General features: G+C 53.2%; 1 protein-coding gene across 8 annotated transcripts in view; it reads left to right on the top strand.

Annotated features, from left to right (window-relative positions):
* Positions 1–21,424, top strand: part of NOS1AP (nitric oxide synthase 1 adaptor protein) — a 43,675-nt gene that overhangs the window by 14,370 nt on the left and 7,881 nt on the right. For 6 of the 8 annotated variants that reach the window (XR_011680509.1, XM_071435694.1, XM_071435693.1 and 3 more), the window contains exons 3-9: positions 15,427–15,519; positions 15,896–15,969; positions 16,568–16,676; positions 16,851–16,992; positions 18,183–18,322; positions 18,871–19,038; positions 20,947–21,112. Coding sequence is in view for 7 of the 8 variants with exons in the window: in XM_071435694.1 (XP_071291795.1) it covers positions 15,427–15,519; positions 15,896–15,969; positions 16,568–16,676; positions 16,851–16,992; positions 18,183–18,322; positions 18,871–19,038; positions 20,947–21,112 (892 nt within the window). In the remaining variant the exon portion in view is untranslated. The remainder of the gene's footprint in view (positions 1–15,426; positions 15,520–15,895; positions 15,970–16,567; positions 16,677–16,850; positions 16,993–18,182; positions 18,323–18,870; positions 19,039–20,946; positions 21,113–21,424) is intronic. The other 2 variants (XM_071435695.1, XM_071435699.1) reach the window with 1 other exon arrangement.

Raw genomic sequence — 21,424 nt, 5'->3', positions numbered from 1 at the left:
AATAATGGCTAGTCTGGTACTGCTACCAGCATGGCATGAAATAGGCCAGGATCTCATTCTGTGGTTAGTATTTAATCAATAAACTGGTTAAATTAGTACCCAGATTGATTGGAGCAGCCTTTTGTCCAAGACTGCCCACGTTACCAGGAGAGTTGGCCAAAGTGTGGTGACCCTGCCCTGTTGCCTGCCTCTGTACCATGGCCAGGATGAGGTGAGGGCTTTGCAGTGGAGCTGTGGGCTCCAGTGGAGCAGTGAGTAGTGCAAGATGCAATGCACACACAGTAAAATGAGGAGTTCAGGGAGGTAAATGACTCTGTGTGGCAGAAGACCGGCATCTGGCCTGTTGAAGAGGTGGAAGTGTGAGCTATTAATGCTGAGCCCTGGGGGAAGGCAGTGAGGGATGGAGCAGTGGGGCACTGCTTCAGAAAGGCCCTGAGAGGGGAGCCAGCCCTGCCTGTGCTGGCTGTGTCCTGAGCCCGCTGGCTCATGCAGGAGTGACTGGGCTCAGGCTCACATGTGACCCCACAGCTGCTGGGGAGATGAGGAACAGGCCCCTGCTCCTGGCTGCATAAATGAGTCGTGACAAGCTCATTGCCTTTCAGCTTCCAGCAATGCCCTGTCCAAGAGTTCTCTGCCAAGCCTGGGACAGCACCGTGTCCCTCGTGGCCAGGCTCCAAAACAGGGTGGGGTGGCCAGGCTGGGGCAGGAAGGAGCAGGGGGTTCCCAGCTGGATGGACAGCACGGTGGTGGAGCCAGTGAGGATGAGGGAAACCGTAAGCAGGTGGGGGAGCCTGGTTTGGGAGGGCTCCTGAGCCAGGAGTGCAGCCACATGTGGCCTTCCTGCACCTCCTGTGTCCCACAGGAGCTCAGCCCTTCTGCTCTGGGCGAGTGCCCCGCGGGCAGGGCAGGGCTCTGGCAGGACAGGGCAGGGCTCAGGGCAGGGCAGGACAGGGCTCGGGCAGGACAGGGCTCAGGGCAGGGCAGGGCTCTGGCAGGGCGGGGCAGGGCTCTGGCAGGGCAGGACAGGGCTCAGGCAGGGCAGGGCTCGGGCAGAGCAGGGCAGGGCTCTGGCAGGGCAGGACAGGGCTCTGCAGGGCAGGGCAGGGCTCTGCAGGGCAGGGCTCTGGCTGGGCAGGGCTCTGGCAGGGCAGGGCAGGGCTCTGGCAGGGCAGGACAGGGCTCAGGCAGGGCAGGGCTCTGGCAGGGCAGGGCTCTGCAGGGCAGGACAGGGCTCTGGCAGGGCAGGACGGGGCTCTGGCAGGGCAGGGCTCTGCAGGGCAGGGCAGGGCTCGGGCAGGGCAGGGCTCTGGCAGGACAGGACAGGGCTCGGGCAGGACAGGGCTCTGGCAGGGCAAGACAGGGCTCTGGCAGGGCAGGACAGGGCTCTGGCAGGGCACTCGGCTGGCACTGGGCATGCCAGCACAGGCAGCAGCGCTCCTGGCGGGTGGGTGATGCTGGCCTGGGGCCAGCCCAGTGCCTTGCAGAGGACTGGAAGCCAAATAGGCACCAAGCCCAGGGCAGGAGTGGAGCTGCTGGCAGAAAGCTGGGAGGCAGCAGTGCCTTCTGTCCTCTCCAGCCTGTCACACATCCTTGCCCTCCCTGTGCCTGGGCTGGACTCTGCTCCTTCTCTGGGAGCCTGGGGTGTCTCCCTGTGAATCATCTCCCTCCCTGCCTGGGGGCTTTCCCCACCATGCTCCCACTGAGTCACTTCACTGCCTCGCCTTGCCACTGTGTGAGCCCTCAGCAAATGTCTGCAGGGAGCTCAGGGGAGAGCTGGGCACTGGTGTCTGCCAGGCTCCCTGAATGTGCTGGGAGGGCACAGCTTGGCTGTCACTCCCTCCCAGCCAGGGAATGCTCTGCTGCCTCCCACCCTCTCTAAGTTCATGGCCAGCATGGAAAGCCATTACACCAGTGTCCATCTGCATGTCCTTGTGCTTCCTCCTCTTCCTCCTGCTTCCCACTTGCTCTTCCCCAGAAATGGTCCTTCAAGCATCTCTGAAGGACTGCACTGGTGGGTTGCACTGGCTGTGGGGCACAGCATGCTGGCCAGGTAAGCCTGCCTTTCCTGGCTCCTTCCTGTGCTGCACAGATGGTTCTGGCAGGGCAGCAGGCTGAGCCCAGTGCCAGGGCTCAGCTGCATGAGAAGCAGGAGAATGTGGAGCTGCAAACCCTGCTCCTGGAGCCCAGGCACACGAGGAGTCTGTGGGACTGCAGATGCCATGGGAGCTGCCCATGGGGCTCTCCTGCTCTGGCTTATCCTCTTGCTTAGAAAGAAAGGATTTGTTGCACACTCTGCCTCCCAGGCATGAATGGATTCAGCCTGGCTGTCAAGGAGAGGAGGTCTGCAGCTTGTTCTGGGAAATTTGGGTCATGTTAGCACTGGTGATTGCTGTTTGTGAGGGTTCAAAGAGTTCCTAGAGAAACCATCATCCTCTGAAAGCCTTCTGCAAGGTGACAGAGCTTCCTTTGATGGCCTGAGCCTCAGACTTGCTTAAACCTCTGCTGAAGGTGTTACTGTGGGAGAAGGCTGTGTTCAGTGTCACCAGCTGTCACACACCCAGCTCAGTGCACAGCAACCCCACCACTGTCACCAAGAGAGGACAGTCTCTTCTGCTGCTGCAAGATTGCTGGTGAAGATAGCCATCTGCACGTCCCTTTGCATTTTGGAGTAAATTTCTAACTGTGCCTAGGAATAAGCTCCTGGCTACCTGAGAGGTTGTTGATAAGAAAAATTGGGTTTGAGAGAGATGTGCTGAGGTTTGGCTGATTTCAGGCTCTGTGACTCGTCCTAGCATCTCTCAGAAGCATCTGGGCAGTGAGTGCAGTGAAGAACTAGATCTTCTCCCTGAGTTTGTGTTTCCTCTCACCCTTGGCATTGCTTTTATTTGGAGGTTTTTCCCTTCTTATTTACTACAACATGGATTCTCATGTGGTTTTTAACAAATCAGTGCTTTCATCAATTTTCTGCCATCATGGCAACATTTTACTCTTGGGATGGAGTGGGATCAAATGCTCCCTGGTGCTGAGTGCTGATGCTGCATGGGCCTGAGCAGGAGAGATGCAGGCAGCCTTATCTGGGCAGCTACATCTTCCAGCTGGACTTGAGTGTGTCCAGAGACAATAGCTCACTCTTGCTCCATGGTTAAAGGGAGAAATAACCTCCAAAAAGGAGAAATAACCTCCAAAAAGGAGACCAAAGAGTTACTAAAACTCACAAGCAGGGGTGGAGCAATATTTGGTATCCATTTTATGGGTGACAACCTAAGGCACAGGGAGGCTGTGACTTGTCAGACTCCTTCTGTGGCAGACATCCCTGTGCAGGGAACTGGGCTGAATTAAAGTCAAACCAAACTGAAGTCAGCTTTGAATGCTACTCTTGTGTATGATCCTTTCTGCTCTTGGGCTTCCCTGCTGGTCCTCAAAGGCCGAGGACCCTTTAATTTAATGTGTTGTGGTGTTCTCTGCTGCCTCACCTCAGAAGAGAGACAAAAGCCTGGGGCTGCAGCCTTCCACAAAAATGCCACGTGCCCCAGTTTCTTCCCTGCTAAAATTAATTCTTGGTGGTTTTGGCTCAGTGCAGCAGGAAGATGTTCCAAGGGATGCTGTGCCCTGGGGAGGCGCAGAGTCAGAGCCTGCCCTGCCTCCTGCAGCAGGGTGAGAGCGTTTGGGGTGTCACTGCAGCAGGGTGAGAGCGTTTGGGGTGTCACTGCAGCAGGGTGAGAGCGTTTGGGGTGTCACTGCAGCAGGGTGAGAGCGTTTGGGGTGTCACTGCAGCAGGGTGACAGGGGTTTGGGGTGTCACTGCAGCAGGGTGAGAGGGTTTGGGGTGTCACTGCAGCAGGGTGAGAGGGGTTTGGGGTGTCACTGCAGCAAGGTGAGAGGGTTTGGGGTGTCACTGCAGTAGGGTGAGAGCGTTTGGGGTGTCACTGCAGCAGGGTGAGAGCGTTTGGGGTGTCACTGCAGCAGGGTGAGAGGGTTTGGGGTGTCACTGCAGCAAGGTGAGAGGGTTTGGGGTGTCACTGCAGCAGGGTGACAGGGGTTTGGGGTGTCACTGCAGCAGGGTGAGAGGGTTTGGGGTGTCACTGCAGCAGGGTGAGAGGGGTTTGGGGTGTCACTGCAGCAAGGTGAGAGGGTTTGGGGTGTCACTGCAGCAGGGTGAGAGGGGTTTGGGGTGTCACTGCAGCAAGGTGAGAGGGTTTGGGGTGTCACTGCAGTAGGGTGACAGGGGTTTGGGGTGTCACTGCAGCAGGGTGAGAGCGTTTGGGGTGTCACTGCAGCAGGGTGAGAGCGTTTGGGATGTCACTGCAGCAGGGTGAGGAGGTTTGGGGTGTCACTGCAGCAGGGTGAGAGTGAGACAGGGGTGTCACGGGTGTTCCTGCCCTGTGCAGGAGCAGAGGAAGGCAGCACAGCTGGTTAAGAGGAGAGGTTGCAACATCTATTGTGTGAGCTGGTCTGTGGAATGGGAGTTTAATTAGAGAGTGGGAGGAAAGGATGTATCTATTGTAGAGCAACAGAAGGAGCAAGCACTGCCCAGAACAACAGAAAGGAGCCAAGTGCTCTTCCCATCCCAGCAGAGGAGGCTGGAGCCCACAGAGAAGTGCTGAAATCCCTGGAGATTCCCTGCCTCCTCCTGCCTGCTCCTTGTCACCTCACAGGGAAGCTGCCAGGGCCACACAGGGCTGCTCTCCTGCACATGGCACTGTGGCCATGGCTGCTCTGGTGGCTCTGCAGACAGTAGTTGGTAGGTGTCTGCTTCAGCTGGGATTTTTGGAAGGCACAGAATTTCTCATCTGGACTAAAGTCTATCCAGGGCAAAAACTCTAGACAAAGAATTTTCAGAGTAGAAAATGTTTCCTTCTCAGGCCAGGCTTCCCTGGTGGAGCGTGAGGATCCCAGTGATTCTTAATCTGTCACTTGGTTTTCAGCAGTGGGAGAGTAACATGATAGGGAAAAATCCCCAACCAAACCAGTTCCCCATGCAATGGGCTTGCATATGGAGCTGCTGATCTGTTCCAGCAGAAGCTGCAAAAGCCAGCCTGAAGTGTGTATTTGCCACAGGAAACTTCAGCAGAGATGGTTAAATTTCAGCTTAATTCTTTAAGAGGAAACAGCCAGACCTGTGATGTTGCAGTGTTGTTGTTGGAATGCAGTAGTGATATGCATCTGAGAGAGCCATCTCTTTCTTTTTCTCTCCAAGGCCTCTGGTTTTGTTTTAGCATTTTACTCCAATGACATTTTCTTATTCCCTCTTAACATGATGGATGGGACTGGTCTGGACTCCTTCAAACATTCCCTGATCCTTGGGAACTTGGGGGATGTGTGTGTGTTTCCAACACAAAGAGCACATCTGTGCTGACCTCTGCTTACATGCTAAGAAATCCACATGATCCAAAAGGAGAGAATAATTGGCCAAAGCAGTTGGTGAGTGTGACTTGGGGTGCAGGTCCCTTTGAGCTTTCTGTGAAAAAGACCTGTCTTTCTGTGATTTGAGTGGATCCAGCTTCAACTCCTAGCTGGCTATTTTGTGCATTTGCCTAAAGTCAGAGCCTTTGATGTGAGAAAGCTCTTCCCAAGACCCAGGTCTGGGCTGTGGACAAGTGCCCACTGAGCCTGCTCTGTGGATAAGCCAAATACAGAGAGTTTGTTTTAACCTCAGGGATGTAGGAGTCTGGGGAAACTGCCTCATGTTCTTGTTGATTTCTTCTGAACTGTTTTCTGTTTCTTCTTTGAAGTGTGTGATAAAGCAGAAGTTGTTCTGTAGGAATGGATTGTATTGGTAGTGCTTTCAGTGGTGCCATGGTTTGAGAAAATGTCACCTTTCTGTTTTGCTGCACATTGCCCAGGACCACGCTGCCTTCATCGTGCCCCTTGCACTGGGATGAACCTTGCAATGCCTCCAGGGTCTTTTTAGGATACATTTCTGCATCTTGGCAGATGCAGCTTCTGTTCCTTTTTCCTGTGAGAGGCTGCTTGGCCAATGCCATATAAAATCATCCTGAAATGAGTAGATGCCAGATTCCTGTGCACTTGGCCTGGATAGCAAATACTCTTTTTTCTCCGTTTGCTTTTTTGTTTTTTGTTTTTTTTTTTTTTTTTCTTTTTTTGCAGCCCTGCATTGCTGTGAGCACTGGGGCTTCCTGGAAGCACAATGACATTCTGTCCTATGTCTCTCGTTACTTCATCTGTGGCCCTGCTGCTGAGGTGGATTTCAACCTCTTTTTTCTAATTCCACCTAAAATCTTGATGCCTTTTTTACTTGGAATTTTTTTCTGTGATTCTGTCTAAACCACTCTAAAGGACATTATTCTTGTTGTCTTTAACATGCAGAATTTAGTGAATGAGTTTTAATACCTGCATTAGTTGTTGAAATAGGAACTGTGAAGCAACAGTGATATGAATAATTACCTCTTTTCTCCATTTACAGCCCAGAAACATTGTTGAGCACTGCCAGCTTCTTAAGAGCCCCACAGGGCTGCCTTGTTTCTGATGCACCAAGCGTTTAATGCTGCTGCTCATTCATTCTTTATTAATTGTCTGAATTTCATAATTGCTGATTTAGTTACAGTATTACCAGCCTGCCTTCCTTGGTGTGTCACTGCTTCTCTGCCTGGCTATTCTCATTTGCCTTCTCAACTGATCTTACTCAAGCTTTTTATGCAACAGTGGGAGAGCAGCTCTGTGGTGAGCAGTAAAACAAAATACCAAAATAAATCCTGTATTTCACAACTTGGGGCATAAATATCACCGTGCTGCGATTTGGCTCGCTTTGCTGAGCTGACACCTTTCTGAAGTACTGTGTGGGTATCTTCTTAGGCTGCCCCTTGCTTCGTCACCTGCCCTCAGGGTAGATTTGGGGTGACTTTGTGCTCCTCTGCAGTATCAGCCCTGCCTTTGACCTGTCCATGTAGGCAAGGATTACCTCAGCTGCCTTGAGGCAGGTTCTGTCTTTGAAAGGATGCATTTGGGGGAGAAAGCTAATTTTAAACACAGGAATTTTGTTTTCCTTCTCAGCTGGAGGGAGGTGCTGGGCTGGACATTGCCTGTACTGCTCAGTCCTGGGGTCCCTGAGGCATCAGGACTGGCTGGTGCCAGAGAGGGGCAGGAGTTTATCAGGGCTTACTGTAAAGGGGCATGACTGAACTGCTGCAGATGGCAGTGCTGCTCTTTAAGCCAAGCTTGTTCCAGCACAGGGGCTCAAATGTGCTCTGGGCTGGAAGAACAGAAGCCATTTCCAGGCTCCTGTAGTTCCTCACCTTCTTCAAAGGGTGGTTGCACCAAACAGCTTATGCTGCCTCTGCCTGCATAGGTCAAACCAATGCATGTCTAATTAAAATACCACAAATTCCAGTCAGATGTGGGCTTTCCAAGGAATGCACTTCTGCTTATTCTAGCAGCAGGTGGTAAATATTAAAACGTGTACAGCTCATTTCTGGTGTTCTCCTCCCGGGCTGTGAAGAGCAGAGCGAGAGTGGTGCCTGCAGATGCACACAGAGCCCGTCCTTGTTTTCCTTCACTGCAGGAAGCACTCAAAGCCCGGCTGTGATTTCCGTAACCAGTTTGACCAGTATCCCACACGCACCCACACACCAGTTCATTCACACCCTGCTGTGGTCACCAGAGATGCAGCATGTGAAGGCAGGGGGGAGCTTGCCTTGCCACCTCCCACACGGGTCCAGCCCGTGCTGTTGGCACTTCCTTGGATTTCTGAGAGGAGTTTGGAGATGTTTCCGAGGCTGGGCAATAGCGTGTTGCAGGGTCTCCACTGACCCATGCCTGGCTGAGAGGTGCTGTTTTTCCCAGCCCATAAGCACTGCTCCCACCCAGAGTTGTCACTGAATATGCCCAGGCTGGAGGAGAAATGAGAATATGGCTAGGCTGGAGTCCCCAGCTTTCTTTCATAAGCTTGGTATTAGTCAAGCCCCCATGGAATGAACAGTAACACTTGCACAGGGACCTCGGTGGCTTTGGTGAGCTGCTGGTGGAACTGAGGGATGTAGCTGGGAGGTGAGCTCCTGCTCCAGCACCTGCATCCCTCATGACACAGTGCTGCTGCTGCATGCCCCGTGGGCTTCCTGTGCCTCAGGCCTCCTTTGAACCTCTGATTTAAGGGTGTTTAAAAAAAAACTCAAGAGATATGGAATGCCTAAGGATTTCTTGTAAGGGAGGTAAATCATCTTGCAAATGGAAGTCTTCAAAAGAAAGGGTTAGCATAAGTTGTCGCCTGTTAGCTTTCTCCATTTAACCCTGTGACTGATATTGATTTCATTCTTACCAGTTCTGATTTCTCTGAGCTTCCTGTGAAGCTGCTTCTCCTGCAGATGGCTCGTGAGTGTGTCCCAGTTTGCCACCTCAACTTGTGAAACTCGGAGGTAGTGAGGGGAGGCTGGAGGAAGCGGATGGAGGCAGCTCTCTGGGAGGAAATAGCAAACCGAGCAGAAGGCATTTATTGTGAAGCATTTGATGTTATTGGAAAACATATTTTGTGTGATGGATGGGTATGCTGCAATCCTAGGGTGGTTTTGAAGCAGCAACCTTAACTTTGCTCTACTGCTCTCACAACAGGGGTATTTTTAGCCTGATTCCCATTTTTACCCATCGGTACGCACAACCATCACAGACGCTTACCAAAATTAAACCTGAAGTTGGATGGGAAAATAGGCACTGACCTTGTCAGTGCAAACCAAAATCACATCTATTTCAGACAAACACATGTACCTCAGAGCTGCATTTCCCATATGTGCAAATGCAAACTCCAAGGAACTGCAGAAGAGTTTTAAAAAGCATCATTAAGCCCAAGAACAAGCATCCTCTACTTCATTATTCTTCCTCTCTTCGAAATGACTGTGGCCTTAAGTCCAGCTCATGTTAAAACCACCAGCAGTGGAGTGTAGGCAAGAGGACAGGGGAAATTTAATCCTGAGGAGTAGTTTAAACCCAAACTATCAGGGTAGCAGAGGTGTCCAGCATATTTGGCCATGCCGTGCTGGCAGTCTATCAATGGAGTGGCTGAGAACCTTCATCCTGGCCCCAGATATCTCCATGTTTCTGTGCCCCACAATGGGACCCATCCCTGCTCCAAGTGTGAGTTCCAGGGGCTGGTTTTGTCCTCAGATTTGGTGGCAGGAGCAGGGAGCCCAAGCAAAATGACCACACTGAGAAGATAATTTCCCTGCTTTTCTCCTCTTTGTATCCCAGCTCCTGGAGGAAGCAGGGAGGTGCTGCTGGCATCCCTTGGCAAGTGCCCTGCTTGTGTGTGGAGCCTGGGCATAGTCATGGTCAGATTTACAGATGCACAGAGGAACTGAGGTGCAGTGGGCTCCCACAGTGAAGGGCATGGCAGTCCTCAGACACAGGCAGCAGCACAGCACTTTGGTAGGATGGCTCTTAGCAGTGTTTTAAAAATGGCTTTCAGTCCATTTATTGCTGATCACATTAGTAGGCTAAGCAGGTATTTCAATGTGCTCCCCTTCAGCAAGCCTGAGTCCCCTGAGGGCATAAAGTGCAGCCCAGAGCAGTGGACTGTCAGATACTCTGAAGCCTTGTTCAGAAATGCCTTTTGGATGAAGCTGTCTGCCCTCCTGGGAGGTGCCCTGCTTTCCAGCCATTTCATCCCCTCACACCTGCTGCTGCTGCCCCAGCTGGGCTGGAGGAGCCGTGGGCCAGGGCAGGCTGGCAGGTGCCTTTGTGTTTTGTGGGCAGCAGGGAGTGATGGATGCTGCGTGGCTGGGGACCCCCTGGCAGGACTCTGTTTCTCTCTGCCCTACCCCTCTGACCCTGGGCTCTGGGGAGAGCCAGTGCTGCCTCTGCTCCCTGCCCAGCTGCCTGCTGGACACCACAGCTTGCATGGTTGCCACTCTTCTGACCTGCAAGGCTGCTTCTGGCCAGGTTATATCTGTCTGCTGCTTTTTTAATCCAAAGCTGTATCTAAAATCATTCCCTTCTCTCCAATGCTCTTTTCTTTCAGTTAAGTGAAAGGCACACTTCTCCAGTTAAGCAGAAGGAAAAAGGAAGGCAAGAGGTGTTCTGGCTGCAGTCTGCTCCTGGTGCTTTGGCAGGACCCCGGCACTGAGCTCAGGGTGTTGGTTACCCCACAAAAGGCTCGAGGGAAGCTGATGCTGCCTTCCTGCTCCTCCTGCTTTCCCTGCCCAACCCCAGGGTGGCTTGGCACCCCTGACCAGGAAAAAAGGGCCTTTTTCTCACAGGTTCCTGTTCCTGCACAGCCCACAGGTGGCTTTGAGTCATTCCAGGGCACTGGGGCCGCTGCCCATTTCTTTGTGTGGTTCAGTAAAGCGAAATCCTCCTGCCCTGTACAGAGCTGCGTTTGCCATTCCTCCCAATTATGGCTATTAGGATCCCAGCAAGGTTTCTCAGCCTTCCCTCCTGGGAAGCTCCTGGAGGGTTCTGAGCTTTGCTGTCACTCTTCATGTTTTCAGCAGCAGGAATTGTGAGGTATGTGCCTCCCCCCAGCCGTTCATTCCTGGCACCGTGGAGCCATTGAACTGGATCCCAGCTGTCATTTTGTAATGAGTTAATTCTTCAGCAGAGCACAGCACCGCTCCTCCCCTGACTGCTGGGAAAGCGGCGCTGCTCTGCCATTAGCCCGGGCTGACCCGGGGTTAAAATCTAACTCGGCAGGTATTTTATTAAGAATTTTATGAGGTGCTGTGCCAGCCAGCTGCAGGAGGAGCTGGGGGGCACGACCAGGGGCAGGGAGCAGAGAGCTGAGGGTGCTCCCAGCAGGTCCTGCCCAGCCAGCCCACTGCTGCAGGGGAACCCAGCTTTGCTCACGGTTCCATGTCCTTTCTGCATAAACACACAGAAATACAGCTTTCTGGCAAAAATTGCATCCTCTTCTGTGCTTTTTCTTATGGCAGATTTTTGTCTCCTGCCTCCCGAGGTAGCAGAGCAGCATTGAGTTTTGTGGGAATTGCTTTTTCCCTGTTAATTGAATTCTCAAAACACTGCTCTTTCCCCAATACAAGGTACAAGCTTGTAACCTTTTTCCTCTTTTTGTTTTGTTTTGAGGAGGGGGATAGAGGGTGGATGGGAACAGGGACAACTCAATGCACTTAGAGCAACTTCCTTTAAAAAATATTCTGTTTATTTGTATTCTGCTGCCACAATGCCACCAGGTACATTCCTGGTACCTTCCCTTACTTACAGACAGTGCTAGTGGGCAGACTTAAATTGTACCTAAGGCACTTTAGATGGGCTGGAACAAAATGAGGGCATTTTAATTCAGGTTAACATTTTTCAGATGCTTGTGAATGTGGGGGGATGATGGATCTAGAAAAACATCATCTCTCCTCCTCAGAGCCTGATCTGCCTGACCTTGCATGCAGTGTGTGGTTACGAGTTTTCTCACATTTCTGCTGTGTGGAAACAGCCTGATAGGGATGAGTTGCATCTTTCTAGGGATGCTGAGTTTTCCCTGCTTTTCACACGTAGCCGTCGCTCTCGGATTCATACATAATTTTACTCCAAGCTGACAAGGTTACATGCGCTCTCTATTAAGCAACATATGTTAGCTCAGTTCTCCAGAAAGGGCAATTTTAATGCTCTGCCAGTAGGAGTGTATTTCACAATGATGCATACACCAGCTGGCTTCTTTTCCTTCCAAAGTTATTTAAATACTGAACTCTGCACAAAAGACAGATGTTGAAAATAGACTCCCACTAACCTGAGGTTGATGGGAAGGCTCCTGTGCTCTGATGGAATAGATGTTTCTCTTCCATTTGAAAAGATGAATGCGTTTTTTTTGTAGGCAGGGGAAAATTAAGGGATAGTCTTTATTCACTTAGTTGGTTGGATTTTATAAGTGATCTTGTACTTCTTTTGCATTACTGAGACCACCTTTGATTTTCTTCTCAAATAGTTGCAGGGCTTTTTAACTGATGTATCTCAGATGTCCATTTTCAGTCTTTCCTCAAAAATTTTAATGCAGCTCTTAGAGCTTCAGTGGGAGACTGGGGAGCTGTGCAAGTCCAGGAACAGATTATTTTGTTGTTTCCTTTTCTGTGTATTTTCCTGAAATTAATACTTTTCTTTCTTCTGGCATTGCTACATAGCTATAAAAAAGGATTAATATAAATAACCCAAGCTTGTAGTATTATTAAAGATATTTAAAGGTCCAGAAACATACCCAGGATGGGCAAAATGGCTGGGTTGAAAGCTCAGAAAGCTCTTCTGTTACGGCATTTAATTGGTTATAAGTAGTACAGTGAAATCCTGCATGGTGTGAAAGCAAAGGGGATCATGGGAATGCTGAGCAAATCCTCTTTCCTTTCTTGATTTCAAGCTGGATAATTATTTCTGTATCTGTTCTTTATTGAGCTGTAGGCTAGGATTCAGCTCTCCAAGAGGGAGCCATGGGTGGCTGAGCTTAATCACATATGAAATGTGGTTTTTCTCCTGAGGCAGTCACCAAATCCCAGTGCAGTGCCCAGTGAGTGTGGGGTGAATTGCTGCCACCCAGCTCCCTGCACCCAAATACACAGATGTTCCTACTGCACGTCTTTGGGAATGCAGGATATACTCCCAGCAAGGATTGGGTGGCAGTGGAAACATGGGGGTTTCCTTTTCCTGGGGGTCAGCCAGTGCCTGCTCGTTTTGGGTGCAGCAGCAGCGGCTGTGGCTGTGCAGACCATCTCAGAGACCCTTTGGCATTTCCAACCCTGCCATCATCACTTCTGCTCTCCTCCCAGCAGCAAGAACAGCTAAATCCTAAGGCTTTGCAGCCCTCTTAAGCTTTCTCTCTTTGTTTTGCAGCGGAAGGAGGAACACTGACAAACATGGGCAGGCACAGCAGATCTCTGTGCCTGGGCAGAGCAGTGGTCAAGAACAGCTCCAAGCCAGGGAGGTCCTGATCAGTTGTACAGCTGTTCTTCCATGGCCCGTTAAGGGTGTTGGTTTCACCCCTTGCAGTCTCTGTGGCTCACTCAGAGGAGCTGCACAAAGCTGACACTTCCTTAGACCAAATTAAGAAGCCCCTCAAAATTAGCACTGGCATCTCCTGGCCTGTGGGACCCAGCATGCTTTCCTGCAGAGCCCCGGGATGTGAGAGGCAGCTGGGCTGAGTTGCTGTCCTGTTGAATGCTCCTCCTGGCTGATTTGTTCCTGAGTCAGGGTTAGTGTTGCATTAGAGCCCCGTGGGCTGAGTTCATTAGTGTGCTGCTGGCTGGGGCTGCGCTGCAGAGCTTGGGGAGCGTCCCAGGGAGCCACAGGGCTCGCTGGGCTGATTGCTCTAATGAGGGCTGGGATGGGCAGCAGCTCTCTGAGCACATGGCTCAGGCTTGCAAAGGAGCTTGGCTCTCCAGTCGGTGTCAGGATAAAGGCCTGGATTTATGGAAGGGCTTAATAAATCTGTCTGCTCATTCCTTCTGAGAATTTGACTTCTTTGCTTCCAATGGGTTTTGCTGGAGTTCTGCTGTGACCCAGGCACAAGGGGACTTTGGCTTCAGCATGGCAGAGGCTCAGCAGCTCTTCCCATGGCACTCCCCACTGCCAAGCTCAGGGTGAGCCTGGGCAGAATCTCTTGCCTGCAGCCAGGGATTGTGGAAGGCTCTCCAAGGAGCTCTGTATGATTCTGTCCCTGAAACGTGCCAGAGCTGGGTAGCATCTTTGCTGAAACCTCCTGGCCTGTCTGCATCACTGTCCAGGGGCTGTTATTCACTCAAAAAACATACTAAAAATAGTCTGTCTTACCCTGAGATATTTTTCTCTCTTCCAAGCCTACATCAGTTGCACTTGGGGTAGCACAGAATAGAAACCCCACAGCACCAGGAGCTCCAAAATGCAACTGGATGTGTGTAATGAGTGATTTGTTAGGACCAATACATCAGGCATCAGCACCAAGGTGCCATGCAGTCACCCTGGATGCTGCATAGAGCTTCCAGATCAGCCTGCAGCTCCTGGAAGATCACATGCAGAGCCTCAGAAAGGACTGGGATAATTACTGCAAGGTAGTCAGGCCAAAGCTCACCTTTTCAGGACTAAATCAAGACATTTCTTTAGTGTTAGGTACCAGGCACTGGTCTAGTGTCCTGACAAGACACAAAGAAGGGAGTCTTGAATGCAGTTTCATCTCTGCTGGTAGTGATGGGGATGGCACTTGGAAGCTTACACTGGTGGGTTCTTTGGTGAGACCCTTCTCCATGTGGAATATGCCATGCAAGCAGCATGTGGGGATGTGCTGGGGGCTTTGAGGCTGACCAAAGCCACGGTGGGAGCCTGACCTCTGCTTTCTCCAGCCCATCACCATGGCTTCAGCCCCAGTGTGGGTGGGCTTGCCCGGTCGGTGCTTGGGGGAGGGCAGAGCTGCGTTCCCTGCACTGTTTCCCAAGCCTTCTGAATCTCCCATCCCCTTCAGCCACTTTAAATGGCTTTGAGTAATTGTGCTTTCAGGTCTTTTATCATTTGCTCAGAGGTCAGGGCCAGCAGCTTTTCCTGCCTGCTGGCTCTGGCTGCCAGAGCTGATGCATCACGCTGTGCTGGAGATGTCACAGCGAGGCTGGCGCGGGCAGGGCACCGCTCCCTCTGCAGAGACACTGCCCAAATGCTGAGAGGATAAAGCAAATCCTCTGCCTCAGGCAGGCCAGGGGCAGCATGCAGGGCTTTTTCTTGGCACAGAGGGTCTGTCCCCATGGCTGTGCACAGCTCCCTGCAAGTGGGACCAACATATCAGTTGCCTGATGTGGCTACACCTGTGGCAAACCAGTCGTGGGAGGGACTCCTCAAAAGTCCCACAGCAGGATCATGCTTATTGGGCCTACTCCTCTGCCAGCCTTCTCTCCACTTGTAACACACTAAATACCAAAGTGGGTGGATTTGGGGGAATCTAATTCTCTCCCCAGGCCAGAGCAGAGCTTTGTGTTTAGTCACTGATCTTTGGAAGTTCCTGTTGGGATTTTTTCCTGTCCGATGACTTCTAATTGAGGTGGATAATTGCATTATCCCATATCCCACGGAGGTGTCCTCAGAATCCTCAGCAATCATCTTCAGTTTTATACTGAGCCCAAAAATACCCAGCTCAGAATGGCATTTCACTTTCCAGAGCTCAGCAATGGCCACAAGCCAGGGGGGCAAGCGCAGCCAGGCTGTGGATCCTTGGGGGTGTGGTGGTCCCTCTCTGGGGAGCCACAGCCTTTCAGAGGGGCAGACCAAGTGTCTTTGAAACACAAGCTAACATTCCCAGTAGCATCCTGAACTGGGTAAAGCATTTTCCACATCCAGGGGCTGGATTGCTTTGCTGTGTGCTCCTCCAAGATGCTGGGCCCTGCAGGGCAAAAAGACCCCTTGTCCTGTCCTAGCATGGATGTACAAGGTTGATGTGGGAGACAGGAGAACCTGCCCCTGTCCTTCTTGCCCCTCCCTGGGGCTGTCCTGGCACAGGAAGGCTAATTCAGGTGTTTTCTTCCACCTCCCGCAGTATGAGTTTAAAGCCAAGAATATCAAGAAGAAGAAAGTGAATCTCATCGTGTCAGTGGACGGCGTGAAGGTCATTCTGAAGAAGAAGAAGAAGGTAGGTAGCATTGGTCCCTGGGGCAGCAGTGCCTCAGCAGCAGAGCCCCTCCCCTCCTGGTGCAGGGACCTTGCAGCATCCTTGAACTTGTGGGAAACTGGTGGTCTGGGAGAGGGAGGCATGGGCTGGGTCAGCCTTGTGTGAGTCATGTTCCTGCAGTGTGGCTGAGCCAGTCCTGGTGTGGTGCAGAAGGGGCTCAGGGGGCCCTGTGGGGGGTGATGTGGGATGTGGCTGGTCCCCAAAAGGACCTGACCCTCGGCAAAGGGTTGCAGGGGAGCAGCAGCAGAGCTGTGACAGGAGCTTCCCAACTATGTCCCTGGACTGTCTCTGCCCTGTCCTTGTTCTCAAGGACAGCATCTGACGTACTCATTTTCAGCTTCTTTCATTGCAGAAAAAAGAATGGGCCTGGGACGAGAACAAAATGCTCGTCATGCATGATCCCATCTACAGGTAAGGCTGTTGGGTGAGGGGACAGAGGCTTGTGTGGCTCTGCTGTCTCCCTTACCCACACCACATCAGCACTGTGCTGGGCACTGGAGAGCTGCCACCATCCTGCGGAGGGCAGCTCATGGAGCTTCCTGAAGCCTCCAGCTCTCCTCCTCCTCCTTCTTCCCAAAAGCCAAGAGCAGGGCGTGTCTGTCCCAGGGAGGCCAAACTGGAGCAAGAGAGGCCCCCAGCCATGCTGGGGAGGGGGTGGCAGGCACCTGGGCAAGGCATCCAGCTCTGTGAGCCGGCCAGAGTGGGGTTTGCTCTTCTCAGTCCCTGGAGGGCTCCTGGGCTGCTGATGCTGTCCCTGGGGGCTGAGCAGAGAAGTCCTGTGCTGCCTTTGCAAAATGTTTGCTGCTGCTGAATCAGCAGGCAAATTTTCCCAGCTGAGGTAAAACCACTGCCAAAAAATTCTGATGGGCTTTAGCAGGGATGTGTTGCAGAGGTTGGGCATCTGCAGCACCCTGTGCCTTGGGAAGCATTGGTTGTGGCCTTGGCCTTGTCTCCTGGGAATGTGGGTAATGTGTATGCTTATATCCTCCTTTCCATTCTGTCCTTGCAGGATATTCTATGTATCTCATGATTCCCAGGACCTAAAGATCTTCAGCTACATTGCCAGGGATGGGTCTAGCAATGTCTTCAGGTGCAACGTCTTCAAGTCCAAGAAGAAGGTAAGATGCCAGGATGCACATCTTGTCCTGGTGTACTCTGGGTGGAGCAGCTGGGGCAGGACCCCTTGGATCTGAGACCCTGTGGCAGCACAGAGACCCCTGAGAGCTGTGCCAGCCTGGGGGGTGACTGTGCAGAGGCAGCCCAGCTGCAGTTCCACGTGCCCTCCCCGGCAGAGCCAAGCCATGCGCATCGTGCGGACGGTGGGGCAGGCGTTCGAGGTGTGCCACAAGCTGAGCCTGCAGCACACCCAGCAGAATGCCGACGGCCAGGAGGACGCAGACAGCGAGAGGAACGGAGACGACCTGGATGTCCCAGGTATTCTGCAGAGGTGGAGGTGTGGGGGTGGTGTGGGGCCCCAGAGCCTGGCAGATGTGGTTCACAGAGGCACTGCCTTCCCATACTGCCCCTAGATGGCTGACACCTCTGGGCAATGGATTTGCACAGCAATCTGGCCTGCTGTGCTCCAGGCTCAAGCTGGGATCTTGCCCAGCAAGAAACCTTCTGTAGGTGTTAGCCATGATCCTCTCAGACATCCCCCTTGCTGAGAGCCCATTAGCAGAGCCCGGGGCTCTGCTCTGTGCTTGGCTGCACACGCTGCAAACATTCCCTTGCTACTTCCGCACAAGGGGCCCCAAGCACATACCTTCCTCGTGTCCTCTCTGCAATTCCCAGAATGGACACAGCCGTGTTTGTGCTCTCCCATCAAGCTGTCAGGGCTGCAGGCAGGCTGCAGACCCCGCTCCTTCTCAGCCCTGTGGGTAGAGGGTGCAGGGATGCCTGGCTGGGGGGCTGCTGGTCCAACCCCATCACCCTGAGCAGCGTCCCAGGGAGCAGCCTTGCTCCTTGGCACCAGTGCCTGAGTTGGAGGGGAGGCAGAAGTTCTATGGGAGGTTAGTCAAACCCTTTCAGTGCCAGGTGGGACATTGGCAGGTCCTGCTGCCTGTGTGTATGTGAATTCCCTGCCCTGCCCTGCCCTGCCATGCTGTGGGCTGGATCCCCCACATCCTAACAGGAGCAGCCTGGGCTGGGCTGCAGTTTCCTGCTCGCCTCTGTAACCAGTGCTGTTCTGATGATCTAATCATTGGGCTGCCCTGGACCGGTCATTGTTTGGTTTTCCTCCACACAATGTCCCGGCCACAATATGCAGCTCCCTGGGGAATTCAGAGCATCTGTTTTTTGTTTTTCTTTCCCGTAATCTCTTGTTTACCTTTCTTCAGCTTTATCTGTGTTTTCTGTTCTTGGTGGCCCGTTTGTCCCACATCAGGGCTTTTGGCTGCCCTTCCCCAGGTTTGGTGTGCTGGGGCTGGGTGTGTTTTTAGCTGCAAGCCTCCTCCCGAGCAGCAGCAGGAAGAGCAGCCACGTCTCTCTGTACCTGCTTCCCGCCGGGGCCAGAGGGTGGGTGGCACGGGGGCGGTGGGGACCCATGGTGGGCATCGCTGCCCACGCCACGGGTGAGCTGCAGTGGGCTCCTGGGGCCATGCCCTGCCCTGACCCTGCTCCTGCAGCCTGTCGCCTCTCCGGCGTGGAGAGAGCGGCCGCCTCCGCCGAGGAGACCGACATCGACGCCGTGGAGCTGCCGCTGCCCGGAGCCGACATCCTGGACTTCAGCCGCGGCGTCACCGACCTCGATGCTGTGGGCAAGGAGGTGGGTGCCACGCCGAGCCCAGGGCCCCTGCCCTCCACTCTCAGGGGGTGGCACAGCCCCAGCCCCACGACTCTGACTGCATCCTGAGGGCCCAGGGGTCAGGAGGGATTGTGCAGCATTCCCCAGCTCCAGGATCAAAGCCATCTGCCGCTGCAAGGCTGCCCTTTGGCTGGGGCCCAGGGGAGAGAGCTGTCCCGAGGCTCAGCTATGTGCAGCCACACGGAAAAGGTTTGGGGCAGAGCTGATAGGGACTTTTTTCCACCAAAGACACAAAAATCAAAGACTTTTTTGATACAGTGGAAATTCCCATGGGAAGTGTCAGCCTTTTCGGGAATTTTCTACAAAAGTATGTGGGTTGTTGTTGAAACTGAAAAAGTACTGTTTTCAAAGGTTGTAAGCACCCTCAGCAAAGTGTGCATTACCTGTGAATGCAGCTGCTTCTTTTCTGGGTATTTAGCATGGCTCCTCTGTGCCAAAGCTCATGTGTGCCCAGTGGCTTTCTGAGGTGAGTGCCAGGGGATCACACCTTCAACGCTGGTGTTTTGCAGAGCTGCCTCCACCCTGAAGATATCCTGACAGCGTCACCCAAGATGCTGCTGCCCTCGTCTGCCCAGCTGCCTGACCTGGGAACACCTCTCTCTGCCCACCACCAGATGCAGCTTCTCCAGCAACTCCTGCAGCAGCAGCAGCAGCAGACACAAGTGGCCGTGGCACAGGTTCTCCCCTCCATTCTTTCCCAGGGACAGTGGCAGGGCTGGGACACACTACTGAACCCCTTGGGGCTGCTGGAGTCTCCTGCCTGGAGGCAGCGTTGAAGGCAGGCAGCTCCATGGGGAGGGAGCTCCATGAGGTGCTTGCCACCAGGTGTCTGGGGCCTTTGGCTCCTGTCTGTTCACCAGAGCCCTGCTTCAGTGACTGGTGTGCCTGGACTGTGCAGCTGGCAGCTCATTCTCCATGCAGCTATTTCTCATTGAAGCAGCTCTGGCTGCTTTATCCAACTCATTACCTGAGCTTTAATTGTTCCCTGACCCTGCACCGAGCTAGCTGCAATTCATCAACTTTTTCATGGCCCAAGCGATGGGCTCCAGCAGCCTTTCTGTGCTGCCCCTGCTCCTGCAGCCAGGCTTTGCTCCTCTCACATCAGTAAATCAGTATTTGTTGATCAGTTCTGGCTGAGCTGCTGCCTCCAGAGCCCACATGCCCTTTGGGGTCACAGACTGCCAAGTTGCTTTCCCCTCTGGAAGAGGGATCTGCATTATTGGGGAATCCTTTGTGTCTGTCCAAGTATGGTGTTGCTCACAATCCAAAAGGCTCCATGGTGCCTGCTTAAAGTGTAAAATATTGCACCCCTTGCTCTTGCTCTGGCTTTGCAGCATGTTGTAAATCCCAGTCCTTTTTGCCTGGTCTCCTGTCCCAGGCTCACTGTGTTCAAGCTCGGCTCTGCCAAGGACACTGCTGTGGCACCTTGCTGGCCACACTGGGGCAGCAGCTGCCCGCTGGCACAGCTGGCACTGCCTCCTGATAACCATCTGTGGGGGCAGGTGGCCCCCAGCTGGGCAGCTTCAGGGGCCCTGCAGCTGCAGCTCACAGCTTTGCAGGTACAGAGAGCTTCCTCTTCTTCCTCAAGGTCACTTTCTAGGGCACAGTAAAATGGCCTTTTGTGTTTGATGGGGATATTTTTGGTTTTGGGTTATTTTTGTTTTGGAAAATTTTTTGTTTGATTTTTTGTTTTTTGGGGTTTTTTTGTTTTGTTTTTTTGGGTTTTGGGGGTTTTTTTTGTTTGTTTAGTTGTAAATCTGTGCTTTCCTGGTTCCAGTCCTTGCTGGAACAGTTGTAGGAGCTGTGGGTAGGTGCCAGGAAGGGGTGCTGAGCCAAAGTGGCCCCCAGGTGACTGCTGTTCCCTTATGCAGTGTACATTTCTGGAGTTCTCCCTGCTGGAATGCAGATCAGAGAGCTGCCCTGGGCAGGACCTCCGGGCTGTCTGCCCTCGGGGGCATGGTTCTGGGGACACAGATGTTTGTACAGAGGTACCTGTGCTGAAATCAGTGGTGGTCTTGCCCGTGGGCTCCCCATGGACATTGCTTCCCAGAGCCAGGCTGAGCAGCCAGCTCGCACCTGAGAACCAGCACCCCTCAGCAGCAGCCTGCCATCTGTAGTGCTCCAGCCCCTCCTTGGGACAGAGGCCACTGGCTGGGCCGTGTTTCTGGGAAAGCTTCCCAAAAAGACAGCTTTTCCAGGGCCAGCTGCAAGGCTGTGCCCTCGTGCACCCACTGCACCATCCAGTCGGTCGAGTGTGTCTCCTCTGCTGCATCCATCCCGCCCCTCCTGGGCTGCCCTTTCCATGTGCATCTGCAGCTCACGTGCACCACTGACAGTTCAGCCAGTGCTGCCTGCCTGGCCTTGAGCTTTCCATCAGGGAGGCCAGGGGACAATGTGCTGAGTCCCAGTGTGACACCACCCACACACTCCCCATCACATCTGCAGTACCTGCAGGGAATGGCTGCTTCATCACATCATGGGTTGGGATGCTGGTGAGCCCTGGGAGATGGGCAGGAATGGCCAAAGTTGAAGCCCTCAACCCTCGAGCAGCATCTGCCTGTGCTCACCTGCTGTATCCTGTCCAGGTCCACCTGCTGAAGGACCAGCTGGCAGCAGAAGCAGCGGCACGGCTGGAGGCCCAGGCTCGTGTGCACCAGCTCCTGCTCCAGAACAAGGACTTGCTGCAGCACATCTCACTCCTGGTCAAACAGGTGCAGGAGCTGGAGCTGAAGCTGGCGGGGAACACGACCAGTAAGCGCTGCCGCCCATTCCTCTCCCCTCGCAGCTAGCCAGGCCGGTGGGGGACATGCATGCAGGTGTTTTTCTTGGGGTTCTGTGTGCATTTCCAGTTATTTTATTCAGAGGGATACTTGTGCCGTTCTGGCCTGGCTTGTGTGTGTGCATGCATGCAGCATGGGAAGGGGCTTGGGAAGGGCTGTATGGACAGGTAGTCACCTACCTCCATCAGCTGTATGTTCGCTTTCCCCAGTGGCTGCATGCTCCAGGCCAGCTCCATACCTGCCCAAGAGCCCCTATTTGACCTTCCATCTCCAAGAGATGTGG

This window comes from Agelaius tricolor, unplaced genomic scaffold (assembly GCF_023055355.1).
Source record: "Agelaius tricolor isolate 1412-34295 unplaced genomic scaffold, bAgeTri1.0.p SCAF_11, whole genome shotgun sequence".
In the NCBI taxonomy this organism is placed as follows: Eukaryota; Metazoa; Chordata; class Aves; order Passeriformes; family Icteridae; genus Agelaius; species Agelaius tricolor.
The sequence above is the reverse complement of the archived record's forward strand: the minus strand, read 5'-3'. Positions and strand labels throughout refer to the sequence as shown.